The sequence below is a fragment of the Sminthopsis crassicaudata genome, chromosome 4 (assembly GCF_048593235.1).
Source record: "Sminthopsis crassicaudata isolate SCR6 chromosome 4, ASM4859323v1, whole genome shotgun sequence".
Taxonomy (NCBI): domain Eukaryota; kingdom Metazoa; phylum Chordata; class Mammalia; order Dasyuromorphia; family Dasyuridae; genus Sminthopsis; species Sminthopsis crassicaudata.
The window spans coordinates 106,640,668-106,657,083 of NC_133620.1; the positions used below are offsets into that span (position 1 = coordinate 106,640,668).

General features: G+C 35.4%; 1 protein-coding gene across 9 annotated transcripts in view; it reads right to left on the reverse strand.

The window, feature by feature from the left end:
- The window catches only part of KCNH1 (potassium voltage-gated channel subfamily H member 1), a 610,670-nt gene that overhangs the window by 346,876 nt on the left and 247,378 nt on the right, over positions 1-16,416 (reverse strand). For all 9 annotated transcript variants that reach the window (XM_074309074.1, XM_074309077.1, XM_074309078.1 and 6 more), the window contains one exon: positions 229-658. In XM_074309074.1, the coding sequence (XP_074165175.1) occupies positions 229-658 (430 nt within the window). The remainder of the gene's footprint in view (positions 1-228; positions 659-16,416) is intronic.

The following is a 16,416-nucleotide window of genomic DNA, read 5'->3' on the forward strand; positions in this document are numbered from 1 at the left end:
GAATTCAAACTTCCTCATCAAATGTTAGGGCTGTTCCTCAATCTATCCATGTTTATTAGTCAACATGATACTTTACAGCTCAACATCAGATTTTTTTTCCTAGTTTTTTTTTTCTTTCACTAGTACAAAAACACATTTTTCATCACTACCCCAGCCACAGCCTTATATCCATTAATCTGAAGGTGTGAGCAAACATAAAATCACAAACAGAGCACTTCTAGTACTTACAGCCAATCATCATTATAGCGACTGCAAAGATCTTCTCTATGTCTGTGGAGGGGGCAATGTTCCCGAACCCCACACTGGTGAGGCTGGTCATGGTGAAGTACAGGGAAGAGATGTAGACAGAATTCTTACTGGGGCCACCTTCCCACTTCCCCAGGCCAGACACATTGAACTGGTAAGGAGTCCCAGCATCCATAGCCAACTGGTAGAGCCAGCTGTTGTTACGGATCATTTTTGTGTCCTCATCAAAGATCTCATAATCTCCAATGCTGTACCAGATACAGGCCATCCAGTGGGCTGCCAATCCAAACACACACACCAGCAGGACGAGGACTGCAGCTCCATACTCAATGTAGTGATCCAACTTGCGGGCTACTCGTCCTAGACGTAGAAGTCGAACAACTTTCAATGAGCTAAACAAACTGCTGATTCCCTGTGGAAGAAGAAAAGAGCAGTGTGAGACACACACAAAGTATAATTCTTCTGAAACCATGGTTTTCCACACTGAAAGTGCTTCCCACAAATGTCCCACTGAGTGAACATCCCATTCTATATCAGCCATATTTAATTCAATTTACAAAGCATTTATTAAATACCTACGTGTCAGGCACTAAAGACACAGACATAAAACCAAAGCAGTTCCTGACCTCAAAGAGTTTAATTCTAGAGCAGGAGCCAAGAGGGAAGAAGCTTTGAAGTCTTCTTTTTGACAGTCAATAATTCTGGAAAAGTCATACCATAGTTACCAAGCTCTGGCTTCCATCTTTGCCAGAAACCAAGATAGATCTTAATGTTGACTCAAGTAACCACAACTAACCACCCAGTTATTAGTCATGAAAGGCTAGAAGAGACTTCTTGAAAGAAAATTAGTTAAGTCCTCTATTTCAGAGGGTAGATAAATATCTAACCTTTAAAGACAAGCAATTTCTTATTCTACAAATAATTGTCAGTCTTCCAAAAGAGCTCTAGAACATCAATATAAAGTGCAAACCCAGCTATGATAAAATATACCCTCTCATCCTAGTCACTTTGAGCTGATTTTTCATTATTTTTAGACCCTACCAAAGTGCTTTGCACATAATAAGTGCTTAAGAAATGTTTATCAAATTAAAGTTAGGTGTAAGAATAAGAAATGTCTCCTGTATAAATATCATTCCATCAAAAACTCTAAAGCCAGTACTGCTTCTGGAAATATTAGGTACATGTACAAATGCTTTCACTCCTGTCAATATGCTTGACATCTATTGAACCTTATAAATAAGTTTAAAACATAATCATTTGTATATATATACAAATGATTATGTTTTAAATATATATGTATACAAACATATTCTATATACATATATGTGTATGCATTCACACAGATTACTTTAACAAGTTTTTTTGGTTACCCTTTCAAAAAAAAAACCAACAATCCACAGCAACAAAGAGATGAGATTGCTGGTCAAATGAATGGAAGTCTACTATTCTGCTTGTCAAGCATCCATTGTCACTTGTCTTACTTAAACTTGTAAGTAAATAAGTACTATTAGAGTTCAGTGGGACTACATGTTAGAGGCCAGCTTCCTCTTTCTTCCTTTCCATCTCCTTTATACCTAATGCAGTTTCTCACCTACTCCCTACATCCCCTAATGGAAACCTCTTTTTGAATGAAACTGAAATCCCCCTTCCCTCAAATATATAAATGAGTAATTGATAAAGTTTAATACTTCAAGTGAGTAAACTCTGCATTTTAATAGATTCTAATACAAAAGTAAACGGTCTTTAATTATAGAATTTCAGATATCAGCTAGTTGGTAGAGGAAGAGGAAGTATTTTTAAAAAACAGTGAGAGGCCCCTCTTGACAATGTGAAATTGTATCATTTAAGCAATCTCTTATCCTCAGTTTTCTCTTCAAAAGATCTACTTAGATTAAATGATCTCTACAGTCATTTTCACCTTTCACAAACTATGAACACCATCACCTATATGGTGTTTAGTCTTTGTTTTTTATTTTTCTTATTATTTTTGGTGTGGATCTGGGATTTTGTTGCTGTAGACAAGAACTCCAAAATAGACCGTTTTATGCATTTTATGGTCTTGGAGAGTTACCTGAAGTAATGAGAGATTTAATGACTTGCCCAAGGTCACAAAGCCAACAGGTGTCAGAATAAAGATGTTAATCCCCCTCCCTTCAAGGTCATCTCTCATTCTATATTCCCTCTGTGTGTGTATGTGTGTGTGTGTGTGTGTGTGTGTGTGTGTGTGTGTGTGTGTGTGTGTGTGTGTGTACTTCTCTAAGTAAATATTTTACATGCCTCTTACCATACCGGAATGTAAAATCTTTGTCACTTCACTTCTTCCTCTTTTAATCTTAAATCCTGTAGTAGGTACTTAAGTACCTGTAGTAGGTACTTAAAAGAGGACTGGACTGGAACTCTAGTTTAATCTATAGAAAACTATCTAATTTTCTAACAGAAACAGAGAAAACCTTTCTGAGCAGTAATTCTCTGAAATATAACTAATGATTTTATGGCCTGAAGCAAAACCAGCCAGTGATTTAGGCTCACACATATCTGTTTTTAAATATTATAGCATCTTTTTACATTCATTTTTTACATTGCTATATAGCAATACCCTACCTATAGTACAGTTGTTTCATGTTTTCCTTTTTACAATATTAACAACATTAACAACATCAAGCTATTTGAAAAGCATTATTAGTTATGAACATTTTTCTTGTATCTTCTGAAATGCAGTGGCCCTTGTAAATGAACAACAATATTATCCACACTTTTCCCCCTCTCAGAACACTAAAAATATTTCTACAGAGAATAGCACCATATGCCAGAGAAACACATTCCTTCTGGGGCTTCGTTAAGAGAATCTACTTCCCTCTCCCAATAATTTCAAAGAATTCTCTACCACAATTTTTGAAATGTGAAGTATCCAAAATTCTAGATTGGGGTGAACAGAAGGGAAAAGTGATAACAATTATCTTAATTACTGACATCAGAAGATTTAGAACCAGGAGGATCCTAAACCTCAGCTAGTCCATCACCCAAAGTCAACTGAGACAGACTAGTGAAGGGAAAAGAATAGAAAAAAATAGTAAAGCCTAGATTTGAATCCAGATCTAGAGCTCTCTTCCTCATACCAAATTACCTATGAAAAGATAATATTTAGAGAGAAAGGTTTTTGGAACTCCAATAATCCCATCTGAGTCTGTAGCTAAAGTAAAGAGCTATTTGTATAGTATTTTTCAAAAGAAAATAGATAATGGTTTCTTCAATTCACTCAGAAGTTTTGCCTCTTTCAAGTGAACAGCCTTCAGGGTTTTGCTCTGATCAAGGAGCCACAAATAAGAATACGTGGACATAATTTTTGAGAATAAAATTTATTGCCTAGTCTTTCATATCTTGACTGGTTTCTTCAAACTTTAAGGTATTTATTAGGACACAATACTAAATTAGATAGAGTAAATTCTGAAGGTACATCTAGAATAAGGGAATTTATGACAAAAGGCAGCATGACATAATAAAGAAAATACATTGAGTTTAGAATCAGGACCTGGGTTCTAATTCCACTTTAGCCATTTATTAGTTGGGTCAACCTGAGCAAGTTGCTTAATTGCTCTCTGCTTCAGATTTCCATCTGGAAGGAAATGGAAAGAAGGTTGATTAAATAGCCTCCAATCAATCAACAAGTATTCATTGATTAGAGCAGCTAAGCCATACAGTAGATGGAATGTGAAATCTGGAGTTAGGAACTCATCTTTGTGAGTTCAAATCTGACCTCAGATACTTACTAGCTGTATATGATACTGAGCAAATCATTTAACCCTGTTTGCCTCAGTTTTCTCATCCATAAAATGAACTGGAGAAGGAAATGGCAAAGTACTCCAGCATCTTTGCGGGGAAATGGGGATGTAAGGAATTAGACATGACTAAAATGAACAACAAAATTCATTAACTGCACTAATATATATTGTGTTAGAAACTGAGGATACAAGCATATGAATAAAATAATCCATATTACTTGCATTTTAAGAGGAAAACCAACATGTACATATATATGTATGCATGTATTTATGTGTATACAGCAAAAAGCTAAGAAATATTAATAAAATAACTAATATTTATATAATCTTTAAAAGATTACAGAATATTTAGCATGTGTCCTCTCGTAGGTGCTATTATTATCCTCATATTACAGAAGTGGAAACTGAGGCACCAAGAGATTAAGTGATTTGTGTCCAGGGTCACATAACTACAAAGTGTTCTGAACCTTCAAGGTTGCTCCCTTTCTTCTTCTGCAATCTTTGCAGCTAGCAGCTCAATCAAATCTTTATTCAAAGTCCTCCTTCATTAGAATTTCTTTTAGAATTCTTTCTTGAATTTGTGTAATGCAAATTTACATAAAGCCTGAACTGTCTGTGACACAAAAAATCCAGAGAGGAAAAAGAATATACAAGCTGAGATTCATCTCTTCCTAGCACTAAATCTCTTGAAGCTATGATCCTATTTGCCCCAGGAGTTTATTGAAACTAAGGGGGGAAAGTATGATTCTGTTAATACCAATTTTCTGGATTTGCTATAGTCATTTAATATTTTTATTATTTTTAATTGGGAATGATTTTAAACACAAACTTCCCACATAGAACAATTGATAAAAGAAATGCATAACTGCACCACTGCATAATTGAATAATTTGGCTCACTGCATTTTATTGGAAGTGATTCACTGAAGCTTAAATATCATTTGCTTTTCTTCCATTGCTTAAACTTTTAGTTTAGGCTTGTTTAATGCAGCAGAAAATATGAGTTAGTTACTATTATATGCTTTCCACACAAGCATGTGTTCTTTGCAGAGTTGGAATGTGACTGTCAGCTTACTGACCAAATCACTTGTGATTCCAGTGATTAATTTTCAGAACTACAATGTTACTATGCATAAAAGTGTTTGTGACCAGCAATGGGGAAAAACTTGTAGCATTCCCATTTACTTATTAATCCATTAATATAATGGAAAAGCATATCTGGAGTTTCCTAAGAAAACAATCATTTGAAGGAGATTAGGAAAATTGCTTAAAGTAATCCACTTTCTTTGTGTTTATAAATCTAACGTCAAACAAATCCTGCATTTGGTTGGGAAACAATGCCCCTGAGAAGTTTTCTTTCTTCTTTTTAGGGCCCCCCAAAATTTGGTTTTTGGTTTCTGCCTTTGTCACATCCAGTAAGTTTCTGAGTGATGAAAATTCAGAAGTTTCAGAATGATAAATACTCTCTTATCTAACCATTCCCCACCATTCCCCTCTTTCCTTGAATTTACTAATCTCTGGTGCTAGTCTTCCTAAGAGGAAGTCATTATTAATCAAACCACCAGCCTCAGCTTTATCATCCAAGTATCTGTCTAGAACCTGAGAGCTCTTCATTTGGCTTTGAAATGAGTAAATTGCATCATCTTGTCACTTTCTGAGAGCAAAAAACCCATGGATTTCATTGAAAGTTTTGTCTGAAGGATTTTGCATTAGGCCTTTAGGAAGTCTAAGTTATATTTAGTAGAGATTTCTACAATAAAGGAGATTGGGTCCTGGGAGTTTATATTAACAAAAGCACTGCAAGTCTCAATTATCTGCACTCTTCACAAAGCAAAGGCATGCATGGTATAGTGATCAGAGCACTAGATTTAGGTCAGAAAATTCCAGTTTTTATTCTAGCTCTCACACCTGTATAATCTTGTACACTTCACTTTATTTCTTTGAGATTCAGTTTCTTCATCTGTAAAATAGTAATTAGAACTGACTTTTTAATAACAACTTGTACATATTGCCACATTATTGATATTTGAATTGTGGTGCTAGAGAAGACTTTTGAAAATCCTTTGGAAAGCAAAGAGATTAAATCAATCAATACTTAAAAAAAATTAATTCAGGCTATTCACTGGAAGCTCAAATTTACTCAAGTTGAAACTCAAACAATGGGACCACCTAACAGGACTCACTAGAAAAGACCCTGGTATAGAGGGGGATGTAAAGCAAAAAGAAAAGGGGATGGCAGAGGATAAGGTGGATAGTGTCATAGATGTAATGAACATGAATGTAAAGATAATGGAGAATGGAGGATAAATGGGCCAAAGTGCTATGGTCGGAGCAGTCACAGAATCACCTATGATTAAAGGTCTGAATAACAATAGCGTATCTATTCTATCATTTGATTTCATTATAATGAGGATACTGGTCCTCCTAGCTCTAGAACTTATGGTCCTAAATATTCTTAAGGGCTCTGATATGTGGATATTTATATAGATATATCTACACACATATAAATATGCATCAATGTGTGTGCATATACACACACACATGCACACATGCATTCATGTACCATTTCCACATGATCCTCTCTTCCGATTCAGCTCTGCTGTCATTAACCCAAAGCCAACTCGCAGTAAAAAGGAGGAAATCTGGGATACTGTGAACAATTCATACACATGCACACAAACCAAGAATTTATGATTTGATGGAGAAGAAGACTAATTCACAGGATTTTTATGAAATCTAACATGGAAAGGTTTCACTGGTTTGAATCAATGAGTGGGTGGGTTTCTAGTGAAGAAATATTGTGTAGCTCATTCATTTGTTCACTCATTCATTCAATCTTTTAAAAAATATTTATGGAAAACCAATTACATTCAAGACGCAGTACTAGGATTTTTGAAGTATATAAAAGTAAAAACAATCACATCTACATAATATTTTAAAATTTACAAAGAATTTTGCTCATAATAACAACTCTGTGAGGTAATATAAGCATTATCATCCAGAGTTTTACAAATGATCATGTTGTAACTCAGAGTGACTTGCCCATAGTCACATAGCTAATAAGTGTCTAAATTAGAATTTCATCCCTATCTTCAAGCCAAGCATTCAAGGTACTGTATTATAAGCACAACAGCTCCTTTCCCCCAACTTGTACTTATTAATTGAGCACCTAGAGAATGCTGACACTTCAGGTTCCAGGGTTAATCCTAGAATCTGGACCTTTTGAGTCTGCACTCCTAATGCTACAGTTTATGAGCCTAATGTGTTTCCCACTAACAATCTGCCAATAAATTCAATTTGATATTATCAGAGATACTCAGATGGCACAGTAGGAGCAGGAGTCATAAGACATTTCCTTCATAAGCTTGAGATATACTCTCCTAAAATATATACAGTGTCCAAGGAAAGTATAGCAAAGGAAATTCACAGTTCCTGTTACTATAACCAACAAGTTCTTTCTCTCTTCATAGAATCCTCATGCTGGAATCCAAAAAATCTCTTTAGTGTTATATCCAGGAATTGCCAGGAATCATGCTGTTTTTTCCCCAATTTATATTTGTGTAAAACAGAGTATTTCTGCTCACTACTGGACATATTGTTTCTCATTTTGTTCATTAATGAATATAGAGTCTCTTACTTAGTCAAGTAGCTTCTCTTCAAAGCACATGGGCAATAAGAGGAATGAATAGAAGTGAGAAAAATTCTCTACTTTAAAGGTCTCTACTTTAAAATTCTGTATGGAATATTCTTTATTTTACTACTAGATGTCAATACTAATGATGAAAGAAGAAAGAGATAAAGCTTCTATCTCTCCCTATAGAAGTTTTACTTCACAGCTGCTCTAATCATTGATTACTCTGAACACTTCAGGACTTCACTATTTAAATTTCCCAAATGAATAACTAATTTGTTTTCTCATTGTCATTCCATTCTAGACTCAATATGAGAGTGTTCATACCTCTTAAAGAGATCCGGGCTCAATCACAATTTTAGAATTGGCTTAACGCCTCATTAATATTTTGTGATTACATTCTGGGTCTTCTGTGACTATGTCAATAATACCTTACATAAAGGTTACTTTCCAACTGAGGAAAATACTCTATCTTCCCATCAAGAAGCTTATAATCTAGTAAAAGTAAAGTCTGTATGGAGGGAGTGATATTTATCTGAGCCTTAAGATTTGTCATAGAATTTTAATTAAAAAAAAAAAGAAAAAAAAAGATTGATGGAATGGAATGGAACAGGACAAAAATGCAGAATAGAGCAAGCATTACACGAGGCTGAAGTATAGGATGGTAGTGGAAAATAAAGCTTAAAAAGCATGTTGGGAACATGTTATAAAGGACTTTTAATGTCAATTGGAAGCAATATCATGTGTTGAGAATGGTCATGGGAGAATTAGAGATGGGAAATCTGACAAAGGGTCAATCCAAATTAAGTTTTAAAATTGCTAGGAAGAACTGAGAATACAGCTGGAAAGACTACAAAAGCTTACTATAAAGAAAAATAAGAAAACCAAAGATAGACTAAATAAGAAAAAGAGTTGTACTTTGATCAAGATATTTAATTTTTACCATGATGTTATTTCTTTAAATGTTTCATACTTTTTTATATATGGTAGCTAGGATTTTAATCTTATTTAGAATGGTGATTTCATCTCTGTGAGGAATTCTCTGGAATGAAAAACCTTTCCACTGCTATCAACAACTGTCTATAACTTACAGAGAAGTGCCTGAAGCATTAAAAGTTAAATAACTTGTCCATGGTAACATAATATATGTCAAAGTAAATGTAAGATTCTCCTGCTTCTCAAGCCAGCACTCTTCCTCCCATTATAGCAAGCTGAGGCAGTGATGCATGGTGAAAAAAGCAATGGATTTGGAGCCAAAGATATGGCTCCAAATGTCTACTTTGTTGCCAATTACCTTTTGTCCCCATGGATACCACTTGACCTCACTGGGTCTCAGTTTCCTTCACTGAAAAATAAGAAGATTTGAACTGATCTTTTAAGTCCTTTCTTTAAAATCTATGATCCTCAGTTTGGGGAAGTCAAAAGGGAAAGGGGAGAAAGAAAAGAGTTTCATTTGCTCCACATATATATGCTTAAAAGCTTATACTCTGTGTCCACTGTAAATAAATAGATTTTAAAAGGAAGGGAGTGGGAGAAATCAAATAACAGAAATGTAAACAAGGGAGGAGACAAAGTGAAATGTGGGAAATGAGAAATAAGATGACAAAAAATTGTCCCTTCAAAAGAAAGCTAAAATGGCTTGTGTCTTTTACAATATGATTTGGGGAAAGGAAGCAGAAAAGGTTGGGGTAAAAACAGAGATGAGAAATAGTTGACTATTCTAGATTCTTCAAAAGTGATATTCTGGTGGATAAGGACTTCATCCTGTTTCTTTAATGTGATTCTTACGCATGGCACTCACTATATTCTTATCAGTTGACAGGGAATCAGAACAGTCTCAGTTCTCATGGAGTGGTTGCATTATGTTAACCAAATCTCTTTATGTTTTGTCCCTGATGTTTCTGATTTCAAAATGTGGGAAAATGATCATTGTACTATTCAGCTCATAGTATTGTTACAGGCATAAAGTGAGATGATCAAGACTGAAATGTTTTGAAAAAGCTTAAAACACACATAAACACACTTTTGTAAATGAAAAGTGGTATTGGAATTATTTAGCAATGTTTTTCACAGGGATGTTGTATTTCTTAGGTGTTCCAGCACATACTATGCCCATTACATACTTTTTCTACTTCCCCACCTTAGCAAAAAACAAACAAGAACAAACAAATAAATAAAAACAGAATCCTCAGCTATAAATATCTAAGAGTGAACAAAGGGAATGCTGAAATTTACTCAGGCAAGAAAATAGCCAGCCATATGTGGATACCAAAGGCTGGAATTTCTAAACAGCTAAATCCAGAACTGTTTCAGGGAAATATCTTGGGAGAAAGGATTGGGGGCACAAGAATCAGGTCCAGAAGAAATAACCAAGCTACCTCTTATGATTTGTGCTGGTACTTTGAGAGACTCACTATTAAAAAAAGAAAGGAGACTCACTATTATGCTAAAGAGAGAGTAGAGGGAGGTAATAACTGCTTCTGGTGGCTTGTGGAGTAGTCTTCTCTCTTCTAGTAGATGGGAAGAGAAAAGAGCTAAAGCAATAAGGGGTAGTAAGTCCCTGATCAGAGGACTGTACTCTATGTGGTCTTCAGTCCAGACTTGTACTATTTCTGGAGTAATGAAATCCTTTGTCATTTGCATGATTCTAAGAGCAAAACCAGGACACCCATCTGCAAGGAAGCCAGTCAGAGACATACTCCTGATTTTAGAAACTCCTGTATTACTCATCAAGTGGAGGATACAGAAATACACTCCCTTTCCCACTAAGAAATTAACAGTAGGTCTAGTCCACAATAAGTGAGAAAAACATCATGTTCAATAATCCCCAAGAGCAATAATTTACTGATAGAATCAAGATTCAGAATCCCAGAATTTATCCCAGGCCATGCTCATCACATTCAAATTACTATGATATTCTCTCACTTAATCTCTCAGTCTCCAGACCATACTTGTCCCACTTCATTCTGCCACCATTATTAGAAAAATCTCACCACTTGCTCTTCTGTTTAAGAATGTAACTGGCTTTCCAAGGTCTAGCAGAGATAAACTGTTGGGAGGGAAAAGCCTTTCACTGACATTTTCCTTCACAGGATCAAGACAAAGGAATTAATCTTTGAAGTCATGGAAGCCAACCCTCACATTTTACAAAAGAAGAAAATAAAGCCCAAAAAAGTTGATTTGCTCCAACTTTCACATCACATATAGTATGAGTCTGAGGTAGAATTAAAATTCAGGTCTTCAGACTTCTGAGCCAGAGTTCTTTCTGGGATACCATTATAACTCTTACAAGCCACCAAAGCTCCTCTCTATATACCTTGCACAAAACTCAGTCATCCCCCTTCTATGTATGCCTTTGATGTTTTCTCTTTCTCTGCCTAATAATAAACTCTGCTTTCTCTCTGAAAATGCATACTTTTTTCATTCTACTTCCTCTGAGAAATTCTCCCTGATTTCACTTAAAACTAGGTAATATATTCCTCAGCACTTTATATATTAAGTGTTTTTGCTGTTTGGTTGTTTTTCAGTCCTGCCCAACTCTTTGTAATTCCATTTGGAGTTTTCTTGGCATAGATATTGAAGTGGTTTGTCATTTGCTTCTCTGGCTCATTTTACGGATAAGGAAACTGAGGCAAACAAGATTAAATGACCTGCCCAAAGTCACAGAGCTAATAAGTATTTGAGGCCAGATTTGAACTCAAGAAGATGAGACTTCCCTGTGTATAGGGCCAACACTCTATATGGTATACCACTTAGCTGCTCATCCTAAGTGTTTTACATCATCACTAATGCTTTGTTCTCCTGGCTTTTTTTTGGGGGGGGGGGGCGGGGGTTGTTTGTTTGTTCATAGATACTATATTGCATCCTCTTTCTTCTCCCCAAGTTGGACTAGAAAAAATTGGCAGGGATAAATCAAAATATACCTTCTACAACGGCATGCACACAGCAGGGATTTAATAAATGTTTGTGGAATTAACAGTAAGAAAGGCATCCAGCTAATTAATTGTACACATAAGCAGATGGCTCACATTCCTGCCTTTGATTTAAGTAATGGATCATCATTGCTTTCTGCACATCTGTTATGATTATTTGTACCCCTAATTATAATTGTTCACTTGGACATTATTTTGGCACTTTCTAAGTTTCTGGAAAAGTAATTATGTTTTCTGAACATGGTCACTTACCCAAATTAGTCTCCAGAGGCATGATGATGAGATAACACTATATTGAGATTCAGGAAATAACTCCAAGATGGCTAGCTACTGGCTAGTAGGAAGGATTTTTCAAAGAAAGAAGAATGAATCAAGTATATGAAGCTTGCTTCAATCAAACTAAGTATTTCTCCTCCCCTCCCCCCCAGGCATCCAGAAGATAACAAAATGGCCTGCAAACCGCACACAAACAAAAGGAAGTCAAGAAAGGAAGTAAAGGTACAGCAGTAATGCAAGCTAAGTTCCTACGAATATAGAGTTGGAAAAGGCCTTTAAAGACATCAAATACAAGCCCCTCATACAGATGGATGTGAGATGGAAACTCTGAGAAAACTGAGATCCAGAGAAGTTACTTAACTTACCTAGAGTCACATAGCTAGAAAGTCAAGTCAATTAACATATATTAAATAAAGCCAAAAAAGTTCCAACTCTCAAGGAGCTTACAATCTAATTGGGGAGACAATGTAGAAATAGCTAGGTACAAACAAAATTATATACAGGATACATTGAAAATAATCTCAGAGAGGAGTCTCTCTGAGCATGAAAAGGGATCAGGCAAGACTGCTTGCAGAAGGTGAGATTTTAGTTGGGACTTGAAAGAAACCAGGATAAAAAGATAAGAAAAGAGAGTTCCAGTAATGGAGAAAAGACAATGAAACTGCTTGGAGTCAGAAAATAGAGTATCACATTTGAGGAATAGTAAGATGGCCAGTAGAGCAGCTACTGGTGCAGTGGATAGAATACTAAGCCTGGAGTCAGGAAGATGAGTTCAAATTCAGCCACAAACACTATCTTTGATCCTAGGCAAGTCACTTGATCTCATTTTCCTCAGTTTCCTCATCTGTAAAATGAGTTGAGAAGCAAATGGCAAATAGTCTAGTGTCTTTGCCAAGAAAACACCAAACGGGGTCACAAAGAGTCAAACATAAATGAATCAAATGAACAACAAAATTCATTAATCATCTACTATATACAAGCACTGAGAATACAAATACAAAGAATTCAATACTTCATATAAATTTACATTTTAAGAGGAAAGACAATAAATGCACACACATATACTGAAATACATGTAGACTAAAGTGTCTGATCAACAACAAAAAGAGACCAAGTGTCACTGTATACATAGATGGGAGAAAAGTATAAGAAGACTGGAAAAGTAAAAGGGAGCAAGATTATAAAGTATTTCAAAGTCTAAAAAGGGGATTTTTATTTGATTGTGGAAGAAATAGGGAGTCATTGACATTTGTTTAATGGGACAGTGTCATGGTAATATTTGTGCTTTGAAGGATCCATTTGCCAGGTGAGTTAAAGGATTGACTAGAGCAGAGGGAGATTTGAGTCAGGGAAAACAATCAGCAGGTTATTGCAATATTCCAGACAGGAAGTGATGAGGACCTGCAGAAAGATGGTAGCAATGTCAGAGGAAAGAGGATATATGTGAGAGAATTGGAATTGGAAGACTTTTCACAACTTGGCAACAGATTTGATTAGAGGGAGGGAGAGGGAGGAGTTGAGGAGATTAGTTAGATCTGAACTTGAGTGACTGGGAGATGTCCGCACTCTCAACAATAATAGGGAATTTAGGAAGAGGATATGGTTTGAAAGAAAAATAATGAGTTAAGTTGTAGACACATTGAGTTTAAGATATCCAGAGGACAATCAGTTTGAGATGCCTAATAGGCAACTGGAGATAGGAGACCGGAGGCTGGGAGAGGAATAAAGGCTAGAAAAGTGGATCTGAGAATCATTAGCATGTAAAAGATCACTGAAGCAATCGATGTTAGCTTGTGAGATTCCCAAATGAAACTGGATAGAGGAAAAAGAAAAGAGTATTCAGGCTAAAGCTTTAAGGCACATCCATAGTTAGCAGGCACAACCTAGATGAAAAGCCAGTCAAGAAGGAGTGCTTATCTAATTACAAAGAAAACCAGGAGAGAACAGTTATAAAAATCTAGAGAAAAGAGATGATCAAGTTAAAAAAGATTATCAACCATGTTCAAAGACTGCAAAAGACTAAGGAAAGAAAATTAGATGTGGTAATTAAGGGATCATCAGTAACTTTGGAGAGAGTATTTCATATTGAATGATGAAGTCAGACCATAGTGAAAAGAAAGGATATGTTGATTGTAGATATTGTTCTTGGAGAATTTAACCACAAAGGGGAAAAGAAATATAATCATGAAAAAACAGAGAGATGTAGGATGAAAACTGGTATAAGCTGAGCTAAGTATCTAAGGGAGAATACTGATCAAAATCTTCCTGCATCTAAGTTTTATCAGTTCCATATCTACTATTCTCTTGAGCTAGGAAAGAATATATTCTCCAAGAGTACAAAGGGAGGGGTCCATTTAGCAATTGTCTTCTGCCACACAGTTTGCATATAGTTCTAGCAAGAGGAAAGTGCCTGCTGGCTTCAAGTTGGAAACATAAATGGTCAACTGTCTTCCTCATTTTTACAATATTTCTAAGTGATAATTCCCTAAGGATGAATGATTAGTAACTCTGCTCCTCAATGAATACTCAGAGATTAACTCAATACTAAAATATTTACATGTTTCTGCAAAGGTCAAAGTATCAAAGATTGAACTGCTTCTGGAGGAAAGGTATTCTAAAACAGGGTTTTCTCTTGTGTAGCATTTTTCAAGGTTGGGTTTCCTTCTACAGACTTATGATCAAAGAACTAGGTTGAAAGTGTAGTTTCCAGAGGATTCTGGGAAGAAACCTCCTGATTTCTCCCACAGATAGAACAAATTTGCACCTCAGGGCAAACATATACTGATAAAAAATCAAGAAGATTTGGGTCAGAACAGGGGTCCTGCTGAGACAATCCAAGAGGATCTGAAGAAAGACCTGGGCTTGGGATTAACCTGTCTGAAGTACTAACATGTCCAGGCTAGCTTCACAGAAACACTAAGTAGTACAGAGTCTCAGAGAAATAATTCTTTGAAAATTAGAATTGGTCCAATTGATCAATGATGGACAGAATTAGCTACACCCAGAAAAGGAACACTGGGAAATGAGTGTAAACTGTGAGCAATTTTTTTGTTTTTGGATTTTTTTTTTTGTTTTTCTGCCCAGATTATTTTTACCTTCCGAATACAATTCTTCTTTTGCAGCAACAACAACAACAACAAAATTCGGTTCTGCACATATATATTGTACCAAGCATACACTATAAGATATTTAATATGTATGGGAATGCCTGCCATCTAGGGGAGGGGGTAGAGGGAAGGAGGGGAAAAATTCGGAACAAAAGGGAGTACAAGGGATAATGTTGTTTAAAAAATGTATTTGTGCATATGTACTGTCAAAAAAATGTTAAAATTATAATAAAAAAATTATAATCTCCATGTGATTTAACACCCCCCCCAAAAAAAATAATTAGAATTGGGCAAGAGGAAACCAGTGAAGTGATGAGAGATTAAGAAATAACAAAACAGATTATAAAGAACAAGAAAATAGAACAGAATGTGAAACATAAGAAAAATGACAGATCTGGAGAACAGATCATGAAGATAAAAAATAAGAATAGTTGTACTGCCAAAAAATTGTGACCAAAAAGGGAACCTTGACACAACCATGCAGGAAATAATCCAAGAAAAATTTTCTCACATGGAGAAAAGTAAAAATAGAAAAAAATCCACCAATCAACACCTCAAAGAAATCCTTTGTGGAAAACACACAGCAATATTATTAACAAATTTTGAAACCCAAAGATCAAAGAGAAAATTTTCCAAAAAACAAGAAAAAAAATTCAAAATGCTGGAGCTACAATAAGAATTGTACAAGACTTATCAGCAGCTACAATAAAAGACCACAGGTCTTGGAATTATATCTATCTACAAATAAAAGAATTAGGTCTGGAGCCAAAAATGTCATATCCAGCAAAATTATCTATAATTTGAAGGGCAGAGCCAAGATGTCTGATAATAGATATGTCTTTATCTGAACTTCTCCTAGTGTCCCTCAGAACAATACCAGATCAAGCCACTAAATTGGTTTTGAAATGATAGAACCCACAAATATTTGTAGTGTAATGCATTTCCAGAAGAGAATTCTTTGGAAGAACTTCAGAAAAGGTTTGGCTCAATTGGGCAGGGGAGAGGCTGCCAAATGCAGATGTGGCACAAAGAACTCAGAACAAGAAGCCAAAGCAAATAATAAGCTTCTGAACCCCAAGAAAATATGGGACCTGATCATGCCTATCCAGCACTGGAATCAGTTAGCAGCACCAGCCCTAGGTAACCCAAAGCATCTGTCGCTCCTTTGCCTTGAGAGCAGACCTCAATCTTTAATATATATATATATATATATATATATATATATATATGGAGGAATGGAGGAAAGGAATTTAGAATTCAAAATTTTTAAAAAAGAATACTAAAATAATACTTCAAATGAAAAAAAACTATATATATATATATATATATATGTGAGCAAAATAGTAAAAATAAATAAATAAACAAACCACTGACGATAGATAGCTTTTATGGAGAAAGCAAAGAAAAGACCTTAAACTCTGTGGATCCTAAAGACAAATCATCTCC